At 40.6% G+C, this 22234-nt stretch overlaps 2 protein-coding genes across 3 annotated transcripts; both read left to right on the top strand.

Annotated features, from left to right (window-relative positions):
* Positions 1 to 3400: 3400 nt before the first annotated feature.
* Positions 3401 to 13807, top strand: LOC103372907 (tyrosine kinase receptor Cad96Ca). 2 transcript variants are annotated; one of them, XM_008302682.1, is made up of 12 exons: positions 3401 to 3578; positions 3745 to 3842; positions 3928 to 4012; positions 5592 to 5778; positions 6097 to 6235; positions 6994 to 7092; positions 7288 to 7448; positions 8067 to 8204; positions 9017 to 9128; positions 9886 to 9985; positions 12186 to 12285; positions 12886 to 13807. In XM_008302682.1, the coding sequence occupies exons 2-12, from the start codon at positions 3833 to 3835 to the stop codon at positions 12997 to 12999; spliced, it is 1245 nt and encodes a 414-aa protein (XP_008300904.1). In that variant the 5' UTR covers positions 3401 to 3578; positions 3745 to 3832; the 3' UTR covers positions 13000 to 13807. The 2 variants fall into 2 exon arrangements, with proteins under 2 accessions (XP_008300904.1, XP_008300903.1); XM_008302681.1 differs by having other exon boundaries at positions 3725 to 3842.
* A 1314-nt stretch (positions 13808 to 15121) lies between these two features.
* tmem97 (transmembrane protein 97) lies at positions 15122 to 18001 on the top strand. The gene is made up of 3 exons (XM_008302680.1): positions 15122 to 15331; positions 15429 to 15573; positions 17527 to 18001. The coding sequence occupies exons 1-3, from the start codon at positions 15218 to 15220 to the stop codon at positions 17799 to 17801; spliced, it is 534 nt and encodes a 177-aa protein (XP_008300902.1). The 5' UTR covers positions 15122 to 15217; the 3' UTR covers positions 17802 to 18001.
* The last annotated feature ends 4233 nt before the right edge of the window (positions 18002 to 22234 follow it).

Genomic DNA, 22234 nt, shown 5'->3' with positions numbered 1-22234 from the left:
TATCAATATACCTGACAGTTCAATTTATATTTTCATGTATAAATGGTTTGCCCTAAGTCGGCTGGGATAGGCTCCAGCCCCCCCGCGACCCTCGTGAGGATTAAGCGGTGTACAGATAATAGATGGATGTATAAATGGTTAAAAAGTCCATTTTTGTTCCCTGAATCTTACTTTATTTGTCATCTGACCAATCGTCAGAAAGAGACACAAATTTTGAGCTTTGTGTCACAAAACTAGGAAACAAATTTAGTGATTTTTGCTTTGAAAATAAATGAAGAACCATCATGAACATTGGTGCCAGTTAATTTTTTTGTCAGCTTTTTTGTCAGCTGTACTGGTCTCTAAGTGCCTGGGGACATTTTGAATCCTACCTGTAAAGTTGAGATCAATGGAAACCAACAACCGCTTTTTGCCAAGGGTTTTTTTTTTTTGAGGTTATTCCAACCATTATTATTCCTCCTTAGTATTCAACACACAAAGCCTGGCATATATCACTCCATCCATTATTTATGCACCGCTCTATCCTCTGTAGGGTTGCGGGGGAGCTGGAGCACGGGACATCCTGGACACGTCACCAGTCTGTCACAGGGTCATACAGAGAGACAACCAAGCACACTCACATTCACACCTACGGATTAGTTAGAATCACCAGTTAACCTCAGCATATCTTTGGACAGTGGGAGGAAGCCGGAGAACCTGGTTTGAACCCACCCTGCACAGGAAGAACATGCAAACTCCACACAGACATGAACAGAGGGACCTTCCAGCTGTGAGGCGACGCTGCTAACCATCGTATATGTGGAGCTGAAAGAGCATGAACATGTCAGATGATCAGACTAATGAATTAGTCTGCTAATTGAAGATCAGCAGACTAACACTGGAATTGTTCCATGAACGTCATCGGCCTTAACATGTCTCAGACTGAATCTGCTTCAGGAACAAATAACTGAAAAACTAACAACAATCCCATCAGCCTCAGCTCGACTTAACATTTAGTGCAAATTGTTAGCATCTTAGCATGCAAAGCTAACATATTGAACATGGTAACTGTAGAGCATGTGATCACTGAGCTCGATGTCACGCTGACATTCAGATCAAAGAGCTGCTGTGCTGCAGAGCGGCTGACATGTCTGCAGACCTTTGTTCAAAACAGTTGCGCTGGTCTTTGTCCTTCCTCACTGTCGCTGCACTAAGTCTGCATACAGATGAGAGAGGAAACCACACACAGGGTCTCTGCAGCATTTTCCCCGAAATAAACTGTGCAACTGAAACATGTTTCTGCCCTACACACCACATGAAGGGGCCTTTCCTGTCCGCCTCTCACCTAATCCTGACTGACATTTGAAGTCATTTTAAACAACAACTGTCAGGCAACAGAAACCTATTGTGCGGTTTACTAGTCACACTGGTTTGTAGTTAATCAAAAGGGAGCCTAAAAGAGTTGTTTCGCACTAAATATACTTTGTGTAGCTGGTAAATGTGTTTTCACTTTGTTACACTGACAATCCATTGTGGTGTCATTCTGCAGTGTTTGGCGATCAGCAGCACTGATGGACTCAAGGCCCTCGTCTGTCAGAACTGTCAGTGAGCAAGTTTTCATTTTATGATCTATGATAGAATAGAATAGAATAGAATAGAATAGAATAGAATAGAATAGAATAGAATTAAAATAATTTATTGATTCCCAAGGGATTTACAAGATTCTGCAAATCTACAGATTTACGTCGATTTGTCTGTCGTTAGCAGACGTAGATATCAAAACATAGCTACCAGGATATTTTTAAGACGGTACACTGAACTCCCCAACAGCATATAAAGAGTTTACATTAAGCTCCACCTCAACCACCTACAATGTAAAAATGCTGCTGACATGTTCATGCATTCACAGGAACAATCAAGTTAAAATGTAATCATGTAACTCTGACAGAAGCCACTCTGCATTATGAATACTTCTACCTTTGATGCTCCTCCTATGATCGGTCCCTTAGGTTTGTCGCATATGAAACCCCTGAAGCCTGAAATTGTCTGTTGACCAACTACCATCAGTACATTGCAGTTTAAAGATGGAAATACTCAGCCGTGATGTTTGCTTATGATCTGTCTTCTATCATAGAAAAACAGCAGATGGACAAAGTGTTAGGATTAATATATGTTTTAATTTACTTTAACAGAATGGGCCTTTATGTGTATTTGGAAGACAGTGCTTTTGTACCGTTACCCAATGCTGGACTTTTACTTGTAATTATGCAGTTCTTACATTGTCATATTGATATTTTTTTACAAAAGTAAATGATGTGAGTATCTCCTTTTATGGCCCTATGCCATTGTACTCCTCTAACCCTGTTAGTGTGATTAACCTTGTCCTGGTTCCTTTAACAAGCATGTGCAGGCCACTGTTCTGGATTAGTGCCTGCTCTTGGACCTCGCTCAGCCTTTCACTTTGACTGCTGCTCCTCCTGCGCTGACCGACTGGACCGGTGCTCCAGCTCTGCACTACAGTCAAGCTGCACCTGTTTAAAAGCTGCTGCCGCTCTGTATAGCGGTCGTTTGTTGTAAGCAGCTCACGTCTTTGTCTGGCGTTTCTACACCCAGGCAGCCTGAGATTGTGCCAACAAATGTTGTTCACGGCCAACCTGAGAATTCCTTCTTTTTTTAATCTCAGAATTGTTTATCACTGGAGGGTTGGTCAGTTTCAGGGTTTAGTTTGAAGCCCATCTCTCCAATTTTCAGTGCAAGTAGATGTTTAGACACCAAGTCTAAAGGTGCTGCTCCCATCTGTAACTATTGTTTGGTTAGTAGGTGCAAGTAAGGCAGCACAGGCTTTAATTTTAAGCTTAATATAAATTGTGTGTAAAGTGTGTTTAAAATTCTTACTCAGAAACCCTCTTTTCTGACTTTTAATTTATTTTATTTGTGCAGCATTCACCCCCTTTTGGTTCTACTTTAGTGACCTGTACTGATTTATGTTGTTATCCCCAAAAGGTAGAACTCATTCAAATAACAATCGATCAACTTTGGTATAAACTTTAGTATTTATTTTTTCCCCTTGCAAGCTCGTCATATCACCTCCACTGTGTCCAGGGCAGTGAGATGATCTCATCAGTAATGTGGGGAATCAAAAACTTTATTTCTTGACATTTTTTGCATTAGATTAAACACATTCAACATATTATGGAACTTACTTCAAATCCTTTAATAATAATAATATAATGTGCATCCCACTAAGTGCCTGTGTTTAATACATGAACTTTAACGGCAGGTAGAGATGATGTGACCATAGTTCTGCCTGCAGTGGACTGACTCTAATGCTGAACAGAGTATGATGCAATGTTGTGCATCAAACCACCTGCTGCTTCTGTTCATTTCCTCTGCTTGCATTGTGGTTGACGTGCGATGAGAGTGCTGGTGACAATACGGGCAGGTCAGTGGGGTAACAGCAGACGGTCTTGAAGGGATCTATCTGTACTTTTAGCTTCTCCAAACAGAATAAACACAGCGGACTTCCAGCTGCTTTCCGATCAGCATCCCAGCCTGTGAACGATGGACTTTATTAAAGCGGTACTCAGCAGAGCACACAGGTACGTCTGTTTCATATTGTAACAGAGTGCTGGATGCGTCTCTTCCTGTCTGGTCTTATTGTTCGGGGCTTCAGTTTAAACGGTGAAGCAGCCATAGTCTGTTTGTTCTCAACAGTCATCCTGCTCATTCTTCCTTTCTTTAAAAGCATCGCTGTCACTCCTTCAGACTGAGGTGATGCTCTTTTACCTGCTGATGCAAGAGACCGTGGTGTCCTCAGTGAGCAGAAAACTTCCTAATCCCCCACAGTGGAAATATGGATGCAGGTGAGCTCTGATGCTTCACATCCAGTTGGGTTCACTTACACATTGTTAGACCTTGTATTGATTATGTTTATTTGTGTCCTTTCAGATCCGAAACTTATCTACATCCTCATCGGGGTCCTCGCCTTCATCACCCTGGTGTTCACGGTGCTGGGGCTCATGTGTCTCAGAAAGTAAGAGCAGCCGAAGTGATTTAACGAGGAACATATTGATCTAACATCAGTGTTAGTGGATTTGTCCAAGGCAAAGATTATTACACAACATGCCAAAAACATAATCAATGCATCAATTTTCACAGTAAAAATCCTTTTTTCAGAGCTAACTAATTGTGCTGTAGCAGCTGAAGCGCTCAACACTAGTTGTGTGTGCCACAGTAAACCATGACCATTGTTACTGCATGTCAACATGTCAACAGGTCAAAATGGCTCACTCAAATTACAGCAGAAATTCCCCACAGGTCATCATTTTGTTGTGTTTTTGGCTACAGACGAAACAGATCTCAGAGTTACCTTTCCATTCACTGACCCCAATAGGCAATAGGCGTACAGTGTACGTGATTTTCTTCTCTGCGGGTCCTTGTTGTTGTGAAATATAGCTTTAGGTGGGAAGTAGTGCTTTATTCTGTCCTGCTCTATTCATTGTAGCAAGACTATCGCCTTTTTGAGTTGACTGAAGCAAATCTTCCTGGTTGAACTCACATGGTCCACATTTTGGACGAAACAATTCATTTTCATGTCAAATTTGCATGAATTTTTCTTGCAATCAGCCTCAGTTTTGATCCAACCTACTTTTTTTTTTAAGCTACACTAGCAGTGGGACTCTAGAGATGCTAATGTTGGGCTGATCTACTGAAAACATCTGAAAATGATGCCCCCCTGGAGATGAACTGTAACTGTAGTGATCCCTGATTGTTCATTGTGTGCCTTTATCAGATCAAAACGTACGATCCGTGCTTTGGTTTATCACCCAATATGTGTTAAATGCTAATTGGCAAATTTTAGCATGCAAAAGTTTTTCGGTAAACAAACTATAATTTACTTAAAAGCCACATGTTAGCATTGCATGAAGACATATATTCTATAATGAGCTTTTATTTTTACCTAACCTGGCTTTTGTTTTTTTTGTTTTTTTTTTTAGAAATTTACAATATGTTACATGTGAACAATATGTTTTTTAACTGTCTTTTTTAGCAAACAACAACCAAGCCTTGTGGCTGTTTTGAGCTTATCTATGCTAAAATCCATACGCAGTGTATCTGTGCCTTAATTCATCCATTTCTGTCCTTGTTTCTTGCATTTCAAAAAAACAAATAATTTGGTTTCCAATTCCAACATGTCAGTAACTAAGTGTATATAAATCATCAATAATGCAGCGGTTAAATCTGGTATTTAAAGGAAGAAAAAATAAAAACACCAGCTACATTAACACTTTAAAAACCAACCAGCCTAGCTTAGCAAAGTAACTGCTGCAGTATCTGTGCAAAAGTTGTTTGATTTTACTTGATTAAACTTTCTTTAAATCCTAATTTTTTTTCGATGTTTTCAAGTATTGATGCATTTAATAATCTTCAGCTCATTAGTTCAAATGAATAAGAAAACTGCTTGAAGAACATATCTTGTGTGGAGATTCATTATTTTGTAGATTTACCACCTCATGTTAATATAACTAGTTAATATATTAAACTAGTTCCCTACATTTAAATCTTGTGATGGACACACTGGTATGTCTTTAATTGTAAACATTATTTTACAGAGTGCGCTTCTTGAACCAGACCATTCGACAGCTGCAGGGGAACATGTTCACTCCTGCCATTCTGCCTCTGAGGCCAGTCCCAGTAGTGCAGGAGGAGGAGGAGGTGGTGGAGCCTCCTTTCCAGCCCTCCCTGCAGCCCAGCGGCATCGAGAAACGCTCCAAGAGGCTGTGGAAAGGCCTGCAGCAGGTACCGCTGATACCGACATCCTCATGCTGTCACATGATGAGCGTATTTGACCTCTTTTTGAAACGGGGGGATTTCGTTCACCAGTGAGCTGAAGACACAGCAGAGGAAACCTCAGATGCAAGATCGAAATGAAATGAATATAAACGTGACACATGTTCTTTCTCCGTCATCTTACCAGTGTGGATATATAGTGTTAATGCTCCTCACGTTGTTTTTATCATTGCTATACCTGAGGAGACAGCCAAGTTTGAACAGCTGTGGTTCCATCCGCTGCTGTTCTGCTCTACTTTAATCTTCTCTTGAATATTTCAATCCAAGGATCCTCATTTCACCAAGTCAGACCTGAGCCTGCTGCAGCTAATCAAAGCAGGGAAGGAAGGTGTCTTCTACCAGGCCAGGATGACCCGAGGGACGTGTAAAGGCCACAGCATGTTCACCTGCAAGATCAGCAAGGAAGGTACATGCACCTCTGGGGGTTTTGGTCTACAAGCATTGTTTTGTTGGTTCTTCTTAGTTCCCTCTCAGTCAATTGTTGAGGTAATAACGCTCAGTGAACTGAAGCATAAGTAAATGGTAGGAGGGTTGTAAACAAACAGCTCTTTGACAAGCATAGAATGAAACTACTACACTGGATTGGTTCAGTTGTTCCCCAAATTCCATATCATCAACCATCATAAACCATTGTATCCTGGATTAAAAATAAAAAAATGTACTAATTTGTACTAGTCTGGTTGATTAGATAAACCTGAAAAACTTCATTCAAAACACGTTTGACATCCATCCATCATCTATACACCGCTTAGTCCTCACTCGGGTCATGGGAGGCTGGAGTCTATCCCAGCTGACTTAGGGTGAAGGCAGGTTCACCTGGACAGGTCACCAGTCTATCACAGGGCTACACTTAGAGACAGACAACCAAGCACACTCACATTCACACCTACAGACAATTTAGAATCACCAATTAACCTCAACATGTTTTTTGGACTGTGTGGGAGGAAGCCGGAGAACCCGGAGAGAACCCACGCTGCACGGGGAGAACATGGAGACTCCATGCAGAAAGATCCCGGTGTCCTCCAATCCATTGTACTACAAAAATGTTAAACTGAAAGAAATAGGAAAAGTGCTTTAACTATTAAAATTTTCATAAATCCGGATTAAAAGTTTTGAGTTCAGTTGCAGAGCTTCTGTTTGACTTTTGTGTCTTTTCTCCTCGAGGCGTTCGTCTCAAACATGTGGACATGGAGGTTTCCATCATGAAGAAGCTGGTGCACCACAAGAACATCCTCCAGATATTGGACTGGAACACTACTGCGGGTGAGAGACGTTCATACGCACTGCTGTTCGTCTGCAAGAATAAAATGGTTTCCATTAGCTATTAGGAAGAGGGGTGGTAGTAACTCATGAACCCTGCTGCTTTCTGTGGCGCTCCTGGTGGAAAGATAAAACATGAATGTAGATGAAACATAAATATTTGGCACCCAGTATGTCTGACTGAGCTCCTCTGTGCAGAGCCTTACATTCTGATCATGGAGTATGTGAGCTACGGGACTCTGAGGACCTTCCTGCAGACCAACAGAAACCACCTGAGTGTGGACCCTGAGCTGCAGAGCCTCTTCACCATCGCCTCCTACCACATCGCTCTGGCCATGCAACACCTGCGCTCCAAAATGGTAACAATACGGAAAGCTGTCAGGAAATAATTAGATCACATTCTGTATAATTTTGGACACACTTAATATAATTCAAGACCCATTTTTATACTAGTTTTTGACCAATTTTGTTCCATTTTTGACACAACTTGTACACTTTGAGTATATTTTGTGCCGCTGAAGTCATATTTTTAACTTTTTGGTCATATCTTGTGAAATATTTGTCATGTGTTGTGTAAGTTGGTGCATGTTAAACTCTCTGTGTGCCATTTTGGATACATTTTGTACCAGTTTAGACACATTTTGTTTCATTTTTAATGCAATTTATAACAATTTGAACACATATTGAGATATTATTTTGATTTATTTTGTGCCATTTTAGCCACATGTGCCATTTTTTTACACATTTTGTACCAGTTTTAAATACATTTGTTACTGTTTGGATGCATTCTGTACAGTTTAGAGAACCCTTTGTACCATTTTAGCCACACCAAGTATAATTTTGAATACAATTGGTGCAGTTTTTAACACATTTTGTGCAATATTTAACTGCATTATGATGAATAATATTTAATGTCATACGCAGACTGATCGCATGCTCGCTCATACTAATCAGTGCTGTCGTGTTCTCCTGTGCAGATCATGCACTGTGACTTGGCACTGAGGAATATCATGGTCAATAAGTTCCCCTGGGAGGTGAAAGTGGCAGAGTTCGGCCTGGCCAGAGACTTAACACGCATGACGAGCCGCCGCAGCAGCCGCTGGAGAAACCCGAGGGTAACTTTATACTCACACACAATCACAGAGTCAGGGCTGCTTTTTATTACTGGTGTTGTTACCACTGAGATTTCAGTTTTACTAAAGGTTGTCATGTCCTATAACCATAATAACGATGGCAGTTCCAAATCAGTTCAAGTGTCCAAATCAATCAGTCCAATCTTTATTGCTCAGATATATGTCATTATTATCTCAGATTGAAGTCATAATTTTTCAGTGAAGCACTTGGGTTAACCTGTCAATCTGGTTGGTTTTGTTTTTTGTTTTATGTAACCTGGAGATGAACTTTAGACACTTTAGATCACATTTTGTCTCACCTTTGGTCAAACTTCTGGAGTCATTGTGTGCCACGTTCGGTCAAATTTTTTCTCTTGTGACACAGTTCATTTTCTGCCAAAGTCATTCCACTATGAAGACGTAACACATGCCTAACATCGGGTTTAAAATGTCATTTGTGAGCTCGTGACACTCAGGATGTGTTTTGTCTCACCACTGCCAGTGTGATGAACTTTACATTTGGCAGCCTGTATGCTGCAGACAGGGATTGGAAGTCTGTGGGCAGTTGATCAAAGATATCTCTAAGTAGCATGTCACTTTCCACACTGACCACAGACTGTCACTCTGTGAACATAGTTTGAAATGGAAAATGCATCTTTTTCTCTGTGTATGTGTGTGTGTGTGTGTGTGTGTGTGTGTGTGTGTGTTAGAGAGAGAGAGATGGGGGATTTAGCAACATCCTTTTCAACTACAAACATCCTTGAATCACCCTTTTAAAATCAAACCACATTTTCCATTGTGTGTCCCTTTTACAGCAGCGTGTGCCGCTGCGCTGGTACCCCCCTGAGTACTTCAAGAACAACTATTACAGCTTCAAGGGAGACGTATGGGCGTTTGGCATCGTGCTGTGGGAGATGCAGACGTTCGGTGAGTTGGTGGCTCAGGTGTTAAACATGTGACACAAAATGCTTGGTTGGCAGTCTGAGGTTAGACTCTGGCACGACGCATACATTGGTTAGAAATCAAATACTTGGCTAATCTGCTGCTGTGTCAGAGTTTCCTCTCTGACCCCTGAAAAGGCTGCAGTGAGATTTTCTTTCCCCCTTTAATGGCTCAGTAATATTTTCCAAATACACTCTTCATGTAATGGCAGCATCATAGAGGATCCCTGACAGTTCACCATAATGTCACTTGTGTCTCTAGTGGAAAGTCCGAGTGGTGGGCTGCTGTTCCAGCTGCTGCATTAACGAGAAGTGGAGCAGCAACACTTTCACTGAAACCAAATAAACAAAAAAAAAAGATTTCTTCCTCTTCCTTGACACAGTTGAGGTGATTTGGAATTGTTAGTTTGTGGCATTCACAAAACTGAAAACTACATTTAAAGTCCAACATACATGACATTAATTTCAGTGAGTCAGCCCTTTAATTAAACTGTGTCCTCTTTAGAACACCAACCAAAAAATATCTGGATTTCTAGATTTCATTAGAAGCATGAAATATGTTTTCCTAATTTTCCATCTAACTGATAATAGAGTAACGGACCCTTAAATATGGAGAATAGTTCTGTGAACCTTGGTGGAACTCTGGTATATTCTTATCTGTATTAACAAATAAATGCAGTTAAATTAAAACCTTACAAAGATTTTACAAAGCGATTTTACTCGTGTAAATATGACTTTTTCAGGTACCTTACCGTATCCAAACCTGGAGACATCAGAGGACGTGATCTACCACATCTGTTTGGGTCATAAGAACACAAACCCCGACGGCTGCAGACCAGAGCTGTGAGTGAAAACTTACAATAAATGAGAATTTAATTATAATAACTAATACAATTGTTTGATTTTCAAAAAGCTGAATTTGCTCTAAGTCCCGTCTGGCCAGGGGCTCCAGCAATGTTTACTGTGTATCATTTAAGTCTGAGAGATAGAAAGTTAGGTTGATCACCGATACTGAATTTACTGAATATAGAACGGGAAACTCCAGTTGTCAAAAGTCCTGTCAGAACAAGACTGACTGGTGTCTCAGAGGACGGGAAACAACATCAAACACATTTGGTGGGCTAAGACACATAAAAACATCATACTGGTTGATGGCAAAAGGTCCTATTTACTGTTATATTTCAGTTCGAGATGAAATAAAAGACAGAAAGAATGGGGAAAGGAATTATGGCCCCATGACACTGTCAGACCATGCTGGGATAACATGGCTCATTAGGTTTGAACAAAGTGGTGGAGTCCAAGCAGCTCGAGCTGCTGCTGTCATTAAAGCAAAAAAGAATGAAATATTCTGGCATTTTTCAGAGGTTCAACTTTTCTGTTAACTCTGTTAAGCTGATGTTGTCATTTTGAATAAAACATGTCAGATTTAATTTGAAATGGCAAAATGGAAGCATCTTCACTGGTGGTGTCAGACTTTTGGTCCCACTTTGTAGTTAATACATTTTTAGGGTCCGAGGAATCCTGCTTGTTCCTGCTCCGTTTCTTTCTTTCTTTCTTATTATTATTTGCCTGACCAACACAACACCCTTAATTTGACCCCCTAAACACGCTCAAAAACTCACCAAAATTGGCATGCACCTCCGAATCGGCGAAAAATTTGATAAAATGAAAAAACAAAACAAGAAAAGCTCTCTAGCGCCACCTAGTTACAGAAAAACACACTAAAACGGCCCTAGCGGCCAGTAGGAATGTCGTACAGAGATCAAACCAACACCAAAACATTTGTCTCAATGAGAGCCACAAATCTCGCACTGACACCCCTGATCTATCTCAAACAGGAAGTCCACAATTTGCCTTTCAAAGTAAGAAAATGAGCGAAAACATCTTTTGGGAAAAAATTATCTTGTTTATTTTAATTTTTGCTTCAAAAAGACAGTTGCTGATTGATATTTTCTAAATTAATCAACTAATTATTTCAGCTCTAGAGTACTGCTTGCTTTTTTTGAGTAGATGGGTTGGTGAAAACAACTGGAATCCCAGAACTAATGAATGCCCAGAGGCTCCTCACAATGTTAATCCTGTCATGTCTGCAGTCAGGTTCAAGTGAGCAGGTTTTTGGATTTTATGCCCGTATTATTTTTTGAGCTAGTATTCTTTATTTTATAGATTCCCATTAGCTCCCACATAGTGGTTGCTAGTTGTCCTGGGCTGCCAGGGTAAAAATTTAAATGACATTAAAAGTACATAATAACGAGCAAACATTTCATTTATAATGCAGCCCAGTACAAAGCAGTAAATGGATAGCAGTAAATGCAAGTTGACACAACACTGTAAATATAACACCAATGCAGAGGAAGAATACTCACGTATTCTGTACCAGTTGTCCCTTTACTTTCCTCTTAACAGAGCCTGTATTTTTAGTGTCTCTGATCTGTGAAGAAAGTGAATTCCATTCTTTTGCTCCTCTGTAAACAATAGTTGTTTTCATGAAGTTGGTTTTAGACCCGGGGATGATCAAAGTACTTGAGGTCACTAGTCGAGTCACATAATTGTGACAAAACCCACTGAATAAGAGTTGTTCAGTTAAAAATCTGGACTCTCTCTTTGCCAAAACTTCATGCATGAACATCAGAAGACTAGCTTGTAATTTAGCCTCTACTGTTAACCAGGACGGTTTCTTGTGCATCTCATGCACATACATGACATTATATTTAGAGCTATAATGTGATCTTCCCTAAATGAATGCTGTAATTTGACTGTGTCTCCACTGCTCTAATTGATCTCATTCTATCTGGTGCAGCTGCTGCTTTTCTCAGCTTCTGTAGCTCATGTTGAAGGTTGATCTCCTCACTGATCAATGTCAGGAACTGTATTGATCAAACTCTGAAAACTGATTCTTTTGATCTCTGTCCCTGGTTTTATTATCACATCACCTGTACAGTTTAGCCACTCGTCTGTTTCTAATAACAACCATTTGAAATATAAAGTATGATAGTTGTGTCCCAGTAGTTCATAACCCGATGAATCCCGTTCATGTCTCCAGACTTCACATCATGCGAGACTGCTGGCAGGAGCCGTACACGCTGAGACCCTCCTTCAATGACATCGTCTACATGCTGGAGAACGTCATGGAAAACGATGCAGTAAGCACCTTCATTCTTTACATTATTCATTATAGATGATATTTATATACATGTTTAATGTTAAGTCACTGATGCTTCAGCTTTTTTTGTTCTTCTACTTTCTAACTAAATGAACACAGATTGTGTGACTTTAAATATTCTCATTAAAGGTTCTGTGTCTTGAATCTAACACGTAAACCCACATGACTTCATATGCTCGGCAAAAGTCATTATTTTGTTGCTTATTATTTTCAGCGCTTTATAATTTAGCGCAGTTTCCTAAAACGTAAATCATGTACACACTGGTTTTAGGGGACACCTGTTCATCCTAAATGCTTGTCACTGTCATGTGTCCATTGAAATGGCTTTAATAAAACAGTGTAGATAAAGTTTATGTTGGCTGAAAGTCTTCCTTATTTCGCTGGTAAAATGTGTCTCCACACACTTACCACTTACTGCATTTTTTTCTCGGACCGTCTCAGCAGATCATGTGCAACAGAAAATATGAATCGATTTATGAGCTGCTTTTGTGTGACATCCCAGTTTGGTGCTGCAGATGGACGGTCAGTGGACTGTGCATTTCACTGTGATTAAATGATTTCTTTGTCTTCCTCTTTGCAGGATTACGTGGATGTGGAGAGTCCTCAGAGTTTGGTCAAAGAGGACGCTGATTATCATGAAGCCAAATGTCTACGAACAGCAAGTGTCACCTTGGATGATAAAAGCGCTGTTTAATATATGTAACGGCAGTTTGCCCAATGTCCTGTGATTGCCGTTACTGCACAGGAGGAGCAGAGTGAACCGACGCAGATCAACAAACAGAATTTCTGGTCCTTGTACTTGCCGTTAGTGGATGTTTATTTGACGATGTGCATGCAGTGAAAGTACAGCGGTGTCTGTGTGAATATGGTGTCTTTGCTGGTTTGATGCTGGTCTGCTGCTGCTCTGGTGAGAACTGTTTGCTCTCTCCACCTGTGCCCTCCTCCTTCCTGTTACCTGTGCCCTCTGCATATACACCCTGTGTCCAATTACCGCCACCATGTGTCCAAACAATAATTATAATAATCCACATCAAATTACTTGCCAACTAGCATAAATGGCTCCTACAATATATATTTATAGATGCTGTATTCTATATAGTTTAGTCAGCACACATTGCTATTTAGCCCTTTGAGCCTTATTGTTATTTTTAGCCTAAATGAACTACCTTTACTATCTTGATGATTTTAGGGACTATCATACATGCTGTATCTTGTTTTGTTTTTCCAGAACAGTCTTGGCGCCTAATATCTTTATAATTTAATATAATAATACTGGCAGATTTTTTTATGTCTCACCACAGAATGCTGGCAGTAGAGATGTCGTTCCCTCGCTGTGTTGAGGAGACTGACAATATCAGAACCACGATGGTGAGATACTGTAGAACTTTGAAATTAACTTAGTGCCTTATGGAAATAACTGTCACTGTTGTATTTACTGGGCTGCAAGGTGGCGCAGTTGGTAGCACTGTTGCCTCGCAGCAAGAAGGTCGCTGGTTCGCGTCCCGGTGGGGGCACCGGAATCTTTCTGCGTGGAGTTTGCATGTTCTTCCCGTGCAGCGTGGGTTCTCTCCGGGTTCTCCGGCTTCCACCCACACAGTCCAAAAACATGTTGAGGTTAATTGATGATTCTAAATTGTCCGTAGGTGTGAATGTGAGAGTGCTTGGTTGTCTGTCTCTAAGTGAGTCCCTGTGATAGACTGGTGACCTGTCCAGGGTGTCCCCTGCCTTCACCCTGCTGGGATAGGCTCCAGCCCCCCCGCGACCCTCGTGAGTATTAAGCGGTGTATAGATGATGGATGGATGGTGTATTTACTAAAGTGTTAAAACACAGCAGACAACTTGTAGAGGTGGCAAATGTTAATGTTAATAGATCACATAGATGTTAACATATCAATGATGAGTTCACGAGTTATTCAAACCAGAGTAATCAGAATCCTAATGGATGTAGAGATGAACACAGAGCTCCATCTCTCTAAAGCTATATGCAGGATGTAACTAAATTTGATGTAATTTTTTTTTCACCAGCACTCTTCTGCACAGACAAACAGCTAGCGTTGTTAAAACGTTAGGTTGTGCAGTTTCATATGTGCTACACCTCACTGCAATAAGTACTTTGCAAGCAAATCAGCTGAGAAGAAGGGATTTAAATTTGGACACAAAGTCCTTCTGTCAGGCTCTAAACTTTCAGCGTCTTTATTTCCTTGCCTTTAAAGTGCTGTCTCAAATATAGCATAAGTAAGAGGACACACTTACACCTGACAAGGTGTGTACCTTCACATAAACAACCCAACAGAGAGGAAAGCAAGAAATCCAGGTGAAATATGTTACTGTATTTATTAATGTCACATGGATGGTAACGATATTCTAAAAATGACTGTGTATGTTCTTTTTTCTGTAAACTATATTCATGTATTACGTTCCTACTTTGTTCATTTTTGAAAATCCTATTTTTTTAAAAATTAAATGTATAAATGAAACATCAGTTTTATATGTGATGTGCTGCTTTGTTTTAAACTACATTGACATGGTGCAACATAAAGCTTTGTACTGAGTGTTATGTTTACTTTCTAAAAAGGAATTTTTAAATCATTTTTTACTGCTCACTTTCATATATCAGTTTCAGATTTCGTGTTTAGTTGATTTTCAGATTCTTCTTTTCCTTTTTTTATATATATTTGTAAACCAATGAACATGGAAAACATACCAGAAACATTTCCGATTCAGCGAGTCGACATTTACGAGGCGCACCTGAAGCGGCAGAGCGACGCTCTGGTGGTGCGTTCAGGAACGCCCCCGTCTCCCGTTGACAGCCAATAGGATCCAGCGTGGGAACAGGCGTTTAATGACACACTGCTGCTGCGAACTTGGACCTCTTTTCTGGCCCGTCATTTGTGCTGAATAAGTCCGCAACAATGACTCTCCGTGTGTTAGAAATCATCTTTTTCTTCTACTTCGCCTCTCACATTCCCATCACACTGTTTATCGACTTACAGGCGCTGCTGCCTGGACATGTGTACCCGCAGCCGGTAAGTGCTGGTAGCTTAAAATACACTCAGTTTGTTTCTTATTGACTGAGCTGTTTGATTTGTTGCTGGAGTTCAGCTCGTACTGTGTGTCTTGCAGCTGAAAGACTTATTGAGGTGGTACGCGGAGGACTTCAGAGACCCCATGGTGCTGGATCCTCCTCACTGGTTCAAGTCTTTTATATTCTGCGAGGCTCTGCTTCAAACACCTTTCTTCCCCATCGCAGCTTACGCTTTCCTAAAAGGTCAGTAAACATAACACCTGTTCGATTCTGTTGCTTCATGTTATGAAGAGTCTCGTGGGCCAGTATTCACTGTCCGCGGGGGCGCGCACTGCGAGTTAAAGCTGTATCAGGCAGGTAATGCTCGTCCACAGCTTTTATTATCCGGGTCAAAGTGTCATTAAGCAATGGTCTCTTGTGCAATTACCCTCTTGTTTCCGCACCATGTTTCCTGCTCTGTGCTCTACATCATAACAAATCCAGTGCTTTTAGTGGCTGAGTTATCTTTAAAGGACCAGTTCGGCTCATAATGCAGTTTTCCACCTGATAAAAAGTGACTGCAGCTTTGTGTCTGAAATATTAATTGCACCTCTTTAATGAAGTGACTGTACAAGGCAAGGTCCTTCTGGAGTCTTGCCACTCAGCAGCCATCTTGGTAATGACTCTGGTCCCTGTTTAATGAATGAAGAGAACCAGAACTGCTCAGCTGGACATGTGGACATGCATATAGAATCATCCATCAAATCAGATTTAAAAAAAAATAAAAAAATTAAAAACTGCTTTAAAAGTTTGGTGACTTTCCCCTAAAAGCATTCCCCCCCAGAGGTTATATTTCTCCTACACATGTGCACAGTTTGGCTGTAATGAGCTTGTCAGTGCAACAGCACGATTGGTTGAATGATTCCCAGTTTGGTTGTTACAAAGCAGACAATTGGCTGTTTGGAGGAAGGGGCGGGACATGTGTAATCACCGCCAACATTGGCCTTTACTCAAATCTCAGACTGAATTCTATTCTGGATTGTTGAAGTGGGGATTTTCTGCCTTTGGTTATCCTGTATTTTAGAGATTAGAGTTCACAGGACACTTGCAAAAGAGATCATGTAATTAACAATTAAAATTCAGTTGTGTTTATTGCTCTCTGGTTTCTGAACATAAACAATGATATTAGATGTACCAAACACACACACAGCCTAAACGTCAGCAACAATGCTATAGTATTGGCTGCAACTGAAAATATCATGGCTGATTTTGCAATGAACATTTCATTGGTCACAATTATTTGGTTACAATAACATAGCTTTGCCATTACCAAAGATATAAAGTGTTTTTGCACCATGTGAGCGTTTGATCCAGATCAAAGCAGCTGTAGTCGAATAGAAACATGCAGCTTTAAGAATCACGTTTTGGCACAACATCTGTCCTAACATCCAAAAAGGAAATGAATGACATCCATACGCATGCACGCACACAACTTAATTAATAAAATAATTTGGAATGGGTTAATAGTAGTCAGTGTTAGCTTAGTTTTTGGTCTTCACGGTCATGATCACTTAAACTAAATTTGTAAACTAAATTTTATAATTCATCCTACATCCACCCAACCGGTCGAGGCAGATGGCCGTCCCTCCCTGAGCCTGGTTCTGTCGGAGGTGTTTTTTCCCCTGCGGGGGTTTTCGGTTCCTTCCCACTGTTGTGGACTGCTGAAGCTTATAGGGAATCCAAATGTTTTGGATTGTTGGGTGTTTCTGTCTCTGCCTTTGTGAAGTGCTATGAGATGACTTGTTGTTGTAAATATGCGCTATACAAATAAAATTGAATTGAATTAAAAATAGGATTGTTAAATAAGTGATTTCAATTCTGTGAGAGCGTCTATTTGTACATCAGTGAGGATTGTGAGGTATAAAATTATTTAGTATTCAGGTTCTATATTAAAAGTATTTTACCACTTTCATCTAACCATCAATCTATGCCGACAGTCCTGGTTTATTCATCATGATTAGATGTCTATCACACTCAAAATCAATGAATGTGAATGGAGTTTAGCTTTAAGTGCTGATAGTGTTTTTTAAAATGACAAATGCAGAAATAAGTCAGACATAGGGTCTCAGTTATTCCTGTTTAGAGTTTCACTGGGCCCGTCTACCGTAATCCTCCTGCTGCCTGCTGCACCCTCTGCTGATCGCTCTTTTCTTACAGGCAGCTGTAAGTGGATCCGAACTCCTGCCATTATATATTCCACACATGTGGCCACCACACTGATCCCGATCCTGGCCCACATCCTCTTCTACCAGTTTCCTGAGAAACCCCACCCTGGTCCCCGAACCCAGAAGGAGCGCTGGATGCTGGTCTCCATATATGCTCCGTACCTCGTGGTGCCTGTGCTGCTGCTCCTCACCATGCTGCTGTCCTCGACGTACAGCTCCCCCGCCAAGTCTAGAAGCACGTCATCCAAATCCAAGAAGAAGAAGTGAAACACTTTGAGACCACTGCTATCTGATTTACTCTGATTTTCTTCATTTCTGAACAAGGCAGTTGTATGTGACTCTTACTTTTATGTGGGAGACTGTATAACTTCATACACTATTATCAGGGAGAAACATTGTTAAACCAGCCAGAATGAGCACTTTTAATTTTGTTTTTCTTTTTAAATTAAATCCTTGTTTCTTGAGTATGTTTCGTCACTAATGTTAATTAATGTGCTGACAGAGGACTACAAATCCATCCATCCATCCATCCATTCTCTGAACCCAGTGATCCTGTGGAGGGCTGCAGGCAAATAGCCAACACAGAGACAGACACACACCTAGAGCCAGGACTGTAAATGAATTAGTAAATGACCCCCATATACTAATAGATTACCTGACTTTCTCTGTCTTTTCTCATGCTGACATTTTCTGTATTTGAGGCACTTTGCTTATGTAATAAAATACAGTAGACTTAAAATAAGGACACACAGAGGGCGGTAATGACACAAAACAAAAGTCCTTAGCCAGCTTTCAAAGGGGGTGTTGCAATTTTATAGTCAGCATCTTCCACACCACCAGGCTCTCCCAACTGTCATGGCAGAGAAAGAGAAAGAAATAAAGCGACATAGCCCTTTACAACCTAGAAGAAAGGAAGTTGAGGAGATAAATGAGACCTGCCGGTGAGTTGGGTGAAGGAAGCAACATGGAGGAGAACAGAGAGGAGTGACCTGATCTCCCTGGCACAAGTGTAAAAGCACAATCTGGGTTTTCCTAGATGAAAGCTGGTCTATCCTCCATCTAATCTGTTTAGAAGTAGCTGCTGCCTGAGAGGATTGGATCTCCAGAAATTATCCAGGAATTTTCATACTCTCCTCTTTTAGTTTTTAACTCACGGCTATCATTGTAAATGTGCTATGGTGATAACTAAGTATTTTTTAACCCTGATCCAATTCAATTCAATTCCATTTTATTTGTATAGTGCACTTTACATCATATGTCATCTCACAGCGCTTAACAAATAAGGTCCTTACGAATTTAAACAGAACAACAATCCGGAGTTGCCTTTGGACTCCCTCTGAGCAAGCGTTCTGCAACAGTAGGAAGGAACTAAAAAACCTCCGACAGAACCAGGCTCAGGAAAGACGACTATTTACCTTGACCGGTTGGGGTGAGTGGGGGGGGCGGGTTGTAACAGGTCAGCAGATGGGGAGCAAGCAATAGAATAGAACAAAAACTATTTTGGGTGTCGGTGAGGCCAGGGCTGCGGATCAGAGGCGTGAAGCTCCAGATCCAGAGACATCCACAGAGAGAACAAGCACAGGACCTGGCTGTAGTACCTGGTTGTTCCACTAGGTGGAGCCTCATACTGTTTAGTCCTATAGTGATCCAAGGGGGCGTCACTCAGACTACAGGCAGTTCCATGTTGGAAGATTATGGAGATTTATCTAACAACCAGGCACCATGACAAAGACTTCCATCATGCTTAATCACCTCCAGCCAGAACTTAAATTTGGTGACAAGGTAGTAGTGATTAGGGACCTCCTTGCACCTCCTCCTCTGTATTAGGACAAAGCTTATTCTATTTTGTGCAGCCAGAGTACAGAAAGAAATGCTGACTTGTCTTAGACTTACTTCCCCAGAGTTACGTTTACTACAGTGACTCTTATCAATTTGTTGTGTGCTGCTTCAAGTTTGTGTTTCAAAGGATCAGAGTTGGGAATGCTAGCATGATTCAGGTCGCACTGGATCAAGCATGAGGCTGAAGATTTCAAGCCTGTCTGTCAGGTTTGCTGGCCTTCCTAGTTAGATACATGGTTCTGGCATTTATCTTGTTGAGTACATTTAAAACAGCAGCACCTCCTTGGCTGTTGACAAGAGTGCTGCCAAAATAACTAACATCTTGCAGCTAGGAAGACTACAATAGTTTATGTGTTTATAGGATTTTGGAAACTTTTAATTTGTAAAACACTTTGTCAGAAGTTTATGTATGTTCATTATCAAAACATAAATTTTAATGTCAGTGGGAATAAATGCGTTTCTAAAGAATGGTATGGTTTCAACCTTGTATTTTCAAAAGCTAGTGAACAATTTGCCAGAGACACAGAAGGTGATAAATTAAAAAGACCCCAGTCCAGTCCAGTGTATCACCTATGATAGGAATATAGACAGTTCCAACACAGGGCATTGCTCCAAGTGCTTCCTATCTTCAGAAGTGTCACTGTTATTGTTTGTTTTTGCTGAGTAAGACAGGCCTATGACAAGTCTCTAAAGTCAACTGTATGTAGGAACAGTACGTTTTGCAGAGGGACACACTCTCCTCACGTGAACTTATTGTCAGCAGCTCATGGTCCACCACCACTAGTAAGGAGCTCCACCCTCTCCCGCTCTTCTGTTCCCTCTGTTTATCCATGACTAGCCGATTAAACACAGCAATGACTCCATCGTAAAGTCTTCTAATAGGGCGAGTGATCTCTGCCAGAGATGAGTCAGAAGAAGAGAAGAGGAGGAACAACAAATGGCTTAATGTTCTGTCTTTAACCTGTCTCTGAAAGTGACCTAAACAAAAGAATTTGCTGTGACATGCCCTGTGAGTAACAGCAGGGTGGAAATCAGAGGAATCACCAGATTTAAGTTCCTGAGCATGCACACACTGCACAGAAGACCTGGCACGATTTATTAACACATCAGTTTACACATCCTTAGTTAAGTGTGGAGTCTACAGTTTGTAAGAAGTGTGATAAAGGCTAAACTGCCATCAGGGGCTTTCCCGAGCTGAACAAATGACAGTGTAGGAGGGGGATACACAAAAGATAGAGACTTAATAAATGTGTGGTAGAGTACAGAAACTGTACCGTGTGGAACTGCACAGGTGTTAAATTACATAATTAAAGACAGGGGCTTTCAAGAAAACAATTTATTCTAAGAAGTGGTCAAAATCAAAGAAGTAGAGGCGGCAGCATCCTGACTTTTATACAGGTTATATGACGCCTATCAAAACCAGTGTACAAAAGGGAACATTTTTAAACAAGTCAGCACCACAGTTAAATTAAATGAAACCATTTAAGTCCCCTTTAGGCTAAAGTCAGGACTTGGAAACAGTCAGAAGGGCTGTTTGTGAAGTTCTGCACTCTGGCTCACAATGGAGCAATAATTCAGCAACGTAACAAGACTCAAGGTCGTGTCCTATCAGTGAAATTTAGGAAACTCTAAAAGCGACTGGTAACCAGTGATTAAAGACCAAAGCAGGAATAATATGATCGTTTTTTCTTTGAGTTAGTTTAAACTTGAGTAAACTTGTACCTTCAGGTGTAAGAATATTTTTGGGATTAGCCCCAAGTCCATTGATTTGTTGTTGTCCAGGTGTGGTGATATAAAACCGTGTAACGTCTCCTCGAAGTAACACAGAAAAGGAAGACCAAAATCTTTTAGCTACTCCTGAGCTAGAAGAATGTACAAGGTTATAATGCTGTCTGTGCTGGTTTTATTGGTGCTGTTGGTCTTCTGTCTGTTTTCACTGAAAAGCCCAACCAGGGACGGGAGTTGACAATTAGCTTAATGCTATACACTCTATATGCAATACATCAGATGTTTTCGATGTAAAAATGCATGATCCCTGATCAAACAAATAAAGAAAGAAAAGAAAAGAAAGAATGATTAAACCACTTAGAAAACTAATAGAACTACAAAGAGCCTAGGATAGACACTTGAGGAACACCACAAGTCACAGCAGCCGCAGACGAAGAAGCGTCATTTAAAAAGGTTCTGGTTGATAAGTCTGATTGAAACCACTGACTTTTAAAGGCTTTCAAAGTAAGCTGAAGGATTAACAGTATGAACAATCAAAACTGAACAATTTCAATGCATTTCAGTACAACATGTCAATCCATGTCCTTGCTCTGATGATAGTCCTAGTTCAGTTACCATGGTTTTAGTTTACTTCCATCAATATTAAATATCGGTCACAACCTTTACAGCACACAAAGAATAAACTACTGCACCTACTACAGGCCACTGACAGCCTTGTCCCACCTGATTACCACACATTTGCATTTTTTATCTGATTGTGTTCTATCTGATTGTTTGTCCTCTACAGTACAGTCCATCATGCACTACACAGCTGTGCAATCTGACAACAAGCCAATAAAACAGTCATGCAAAAAGTCTGGTCTTTGTGACTCTCACAATGAAACAAAAATCGCATTCAGAGCAATGCAGTCAGTAGGGCAAACTCTTTAGCTCACTTTAGATAGCTTTAGGATGCCATAAGAGTAAAACCTGTGGTCCAGCATAAAAGCACAAAACACATACAGATGTGCTTTCCTTGTGTTTTTACTGGGCTGCTGGAAAGTCTAGTTAACATGGTATACATGTCAGTAAAAGCTTTACAGCTTTACCATTTCACTTCTACATCTGCTCCTCTCACTCTCATGTATGCACAA

The sequence above is a fragment of the Stegastes partitus genome, unplaced genomic scaffold, assembly GCF_000690725.1.
Source record: "Stegastes partitus isolate 25-593 unplaced genomic scaffold, Stegastes_partitus-1.0.2 Scaffold1855, whole genome shotgun sequence".
In the NCBI taxonomy this organism is placed as follows: domain Eukaryota; kingdom Metazoa; phylum Chordata; class Actinopteri; family Pomacentridae; genus Stegastes; species Stegastes partitus.
The sequence above is the reverse complement of the archived record's forward strand: the minus strand, read 5'-3'. Positions and strand labels throughout refer to the sequence as shown.

What these genes read in the sequence shown, in the direction of transcription:
- LOC103372907 (XM_008302682.1), top strand. An exon ending in GGACTGGAACACTACTGCGG is followed by an intron (nt 7,093 to 7,287) that starts GTGAGAGACGTT and finishes TCCTCTGTGCAG; the next exon opens with AGCCTTACATTCTGATCATG. An exon ending in GCCGCTGGAGAAACCCGAGG is followed by an intron (nt 8,205 to 9,016) that starts GTAACTTTATAC and finishes TCCCTTTTACAG; the next exon opens with CAGCGTGTGCCGCTGCGCTG.
- tmem97 (XM_008302680.1), top strand. Translation starts at nt 15,218, where the DNA reads ATGACTCTCCGTGTGTTAGAAATCATCTTTTTCTTCTACTTCGCCTCT. An exon ending in GACATGTGTACCCGCAGCCG is followed by an intron (nt 15,332 to 15,428) that starts GTAAGTGCTGGT and finishes TGTGTCTTGCAG; the next exon opens with CTGAAAGACTTATTGAGGTG. An exon ending in AGCTTACGCTTTCCTAAAAG is followed by an intron (nt 15,574 to 17,526) that starts GTCAGTAAACAT and finishes CTTTTCTTACAG; the next exon opens with GCAGCTGTAAGTGGATCCGA.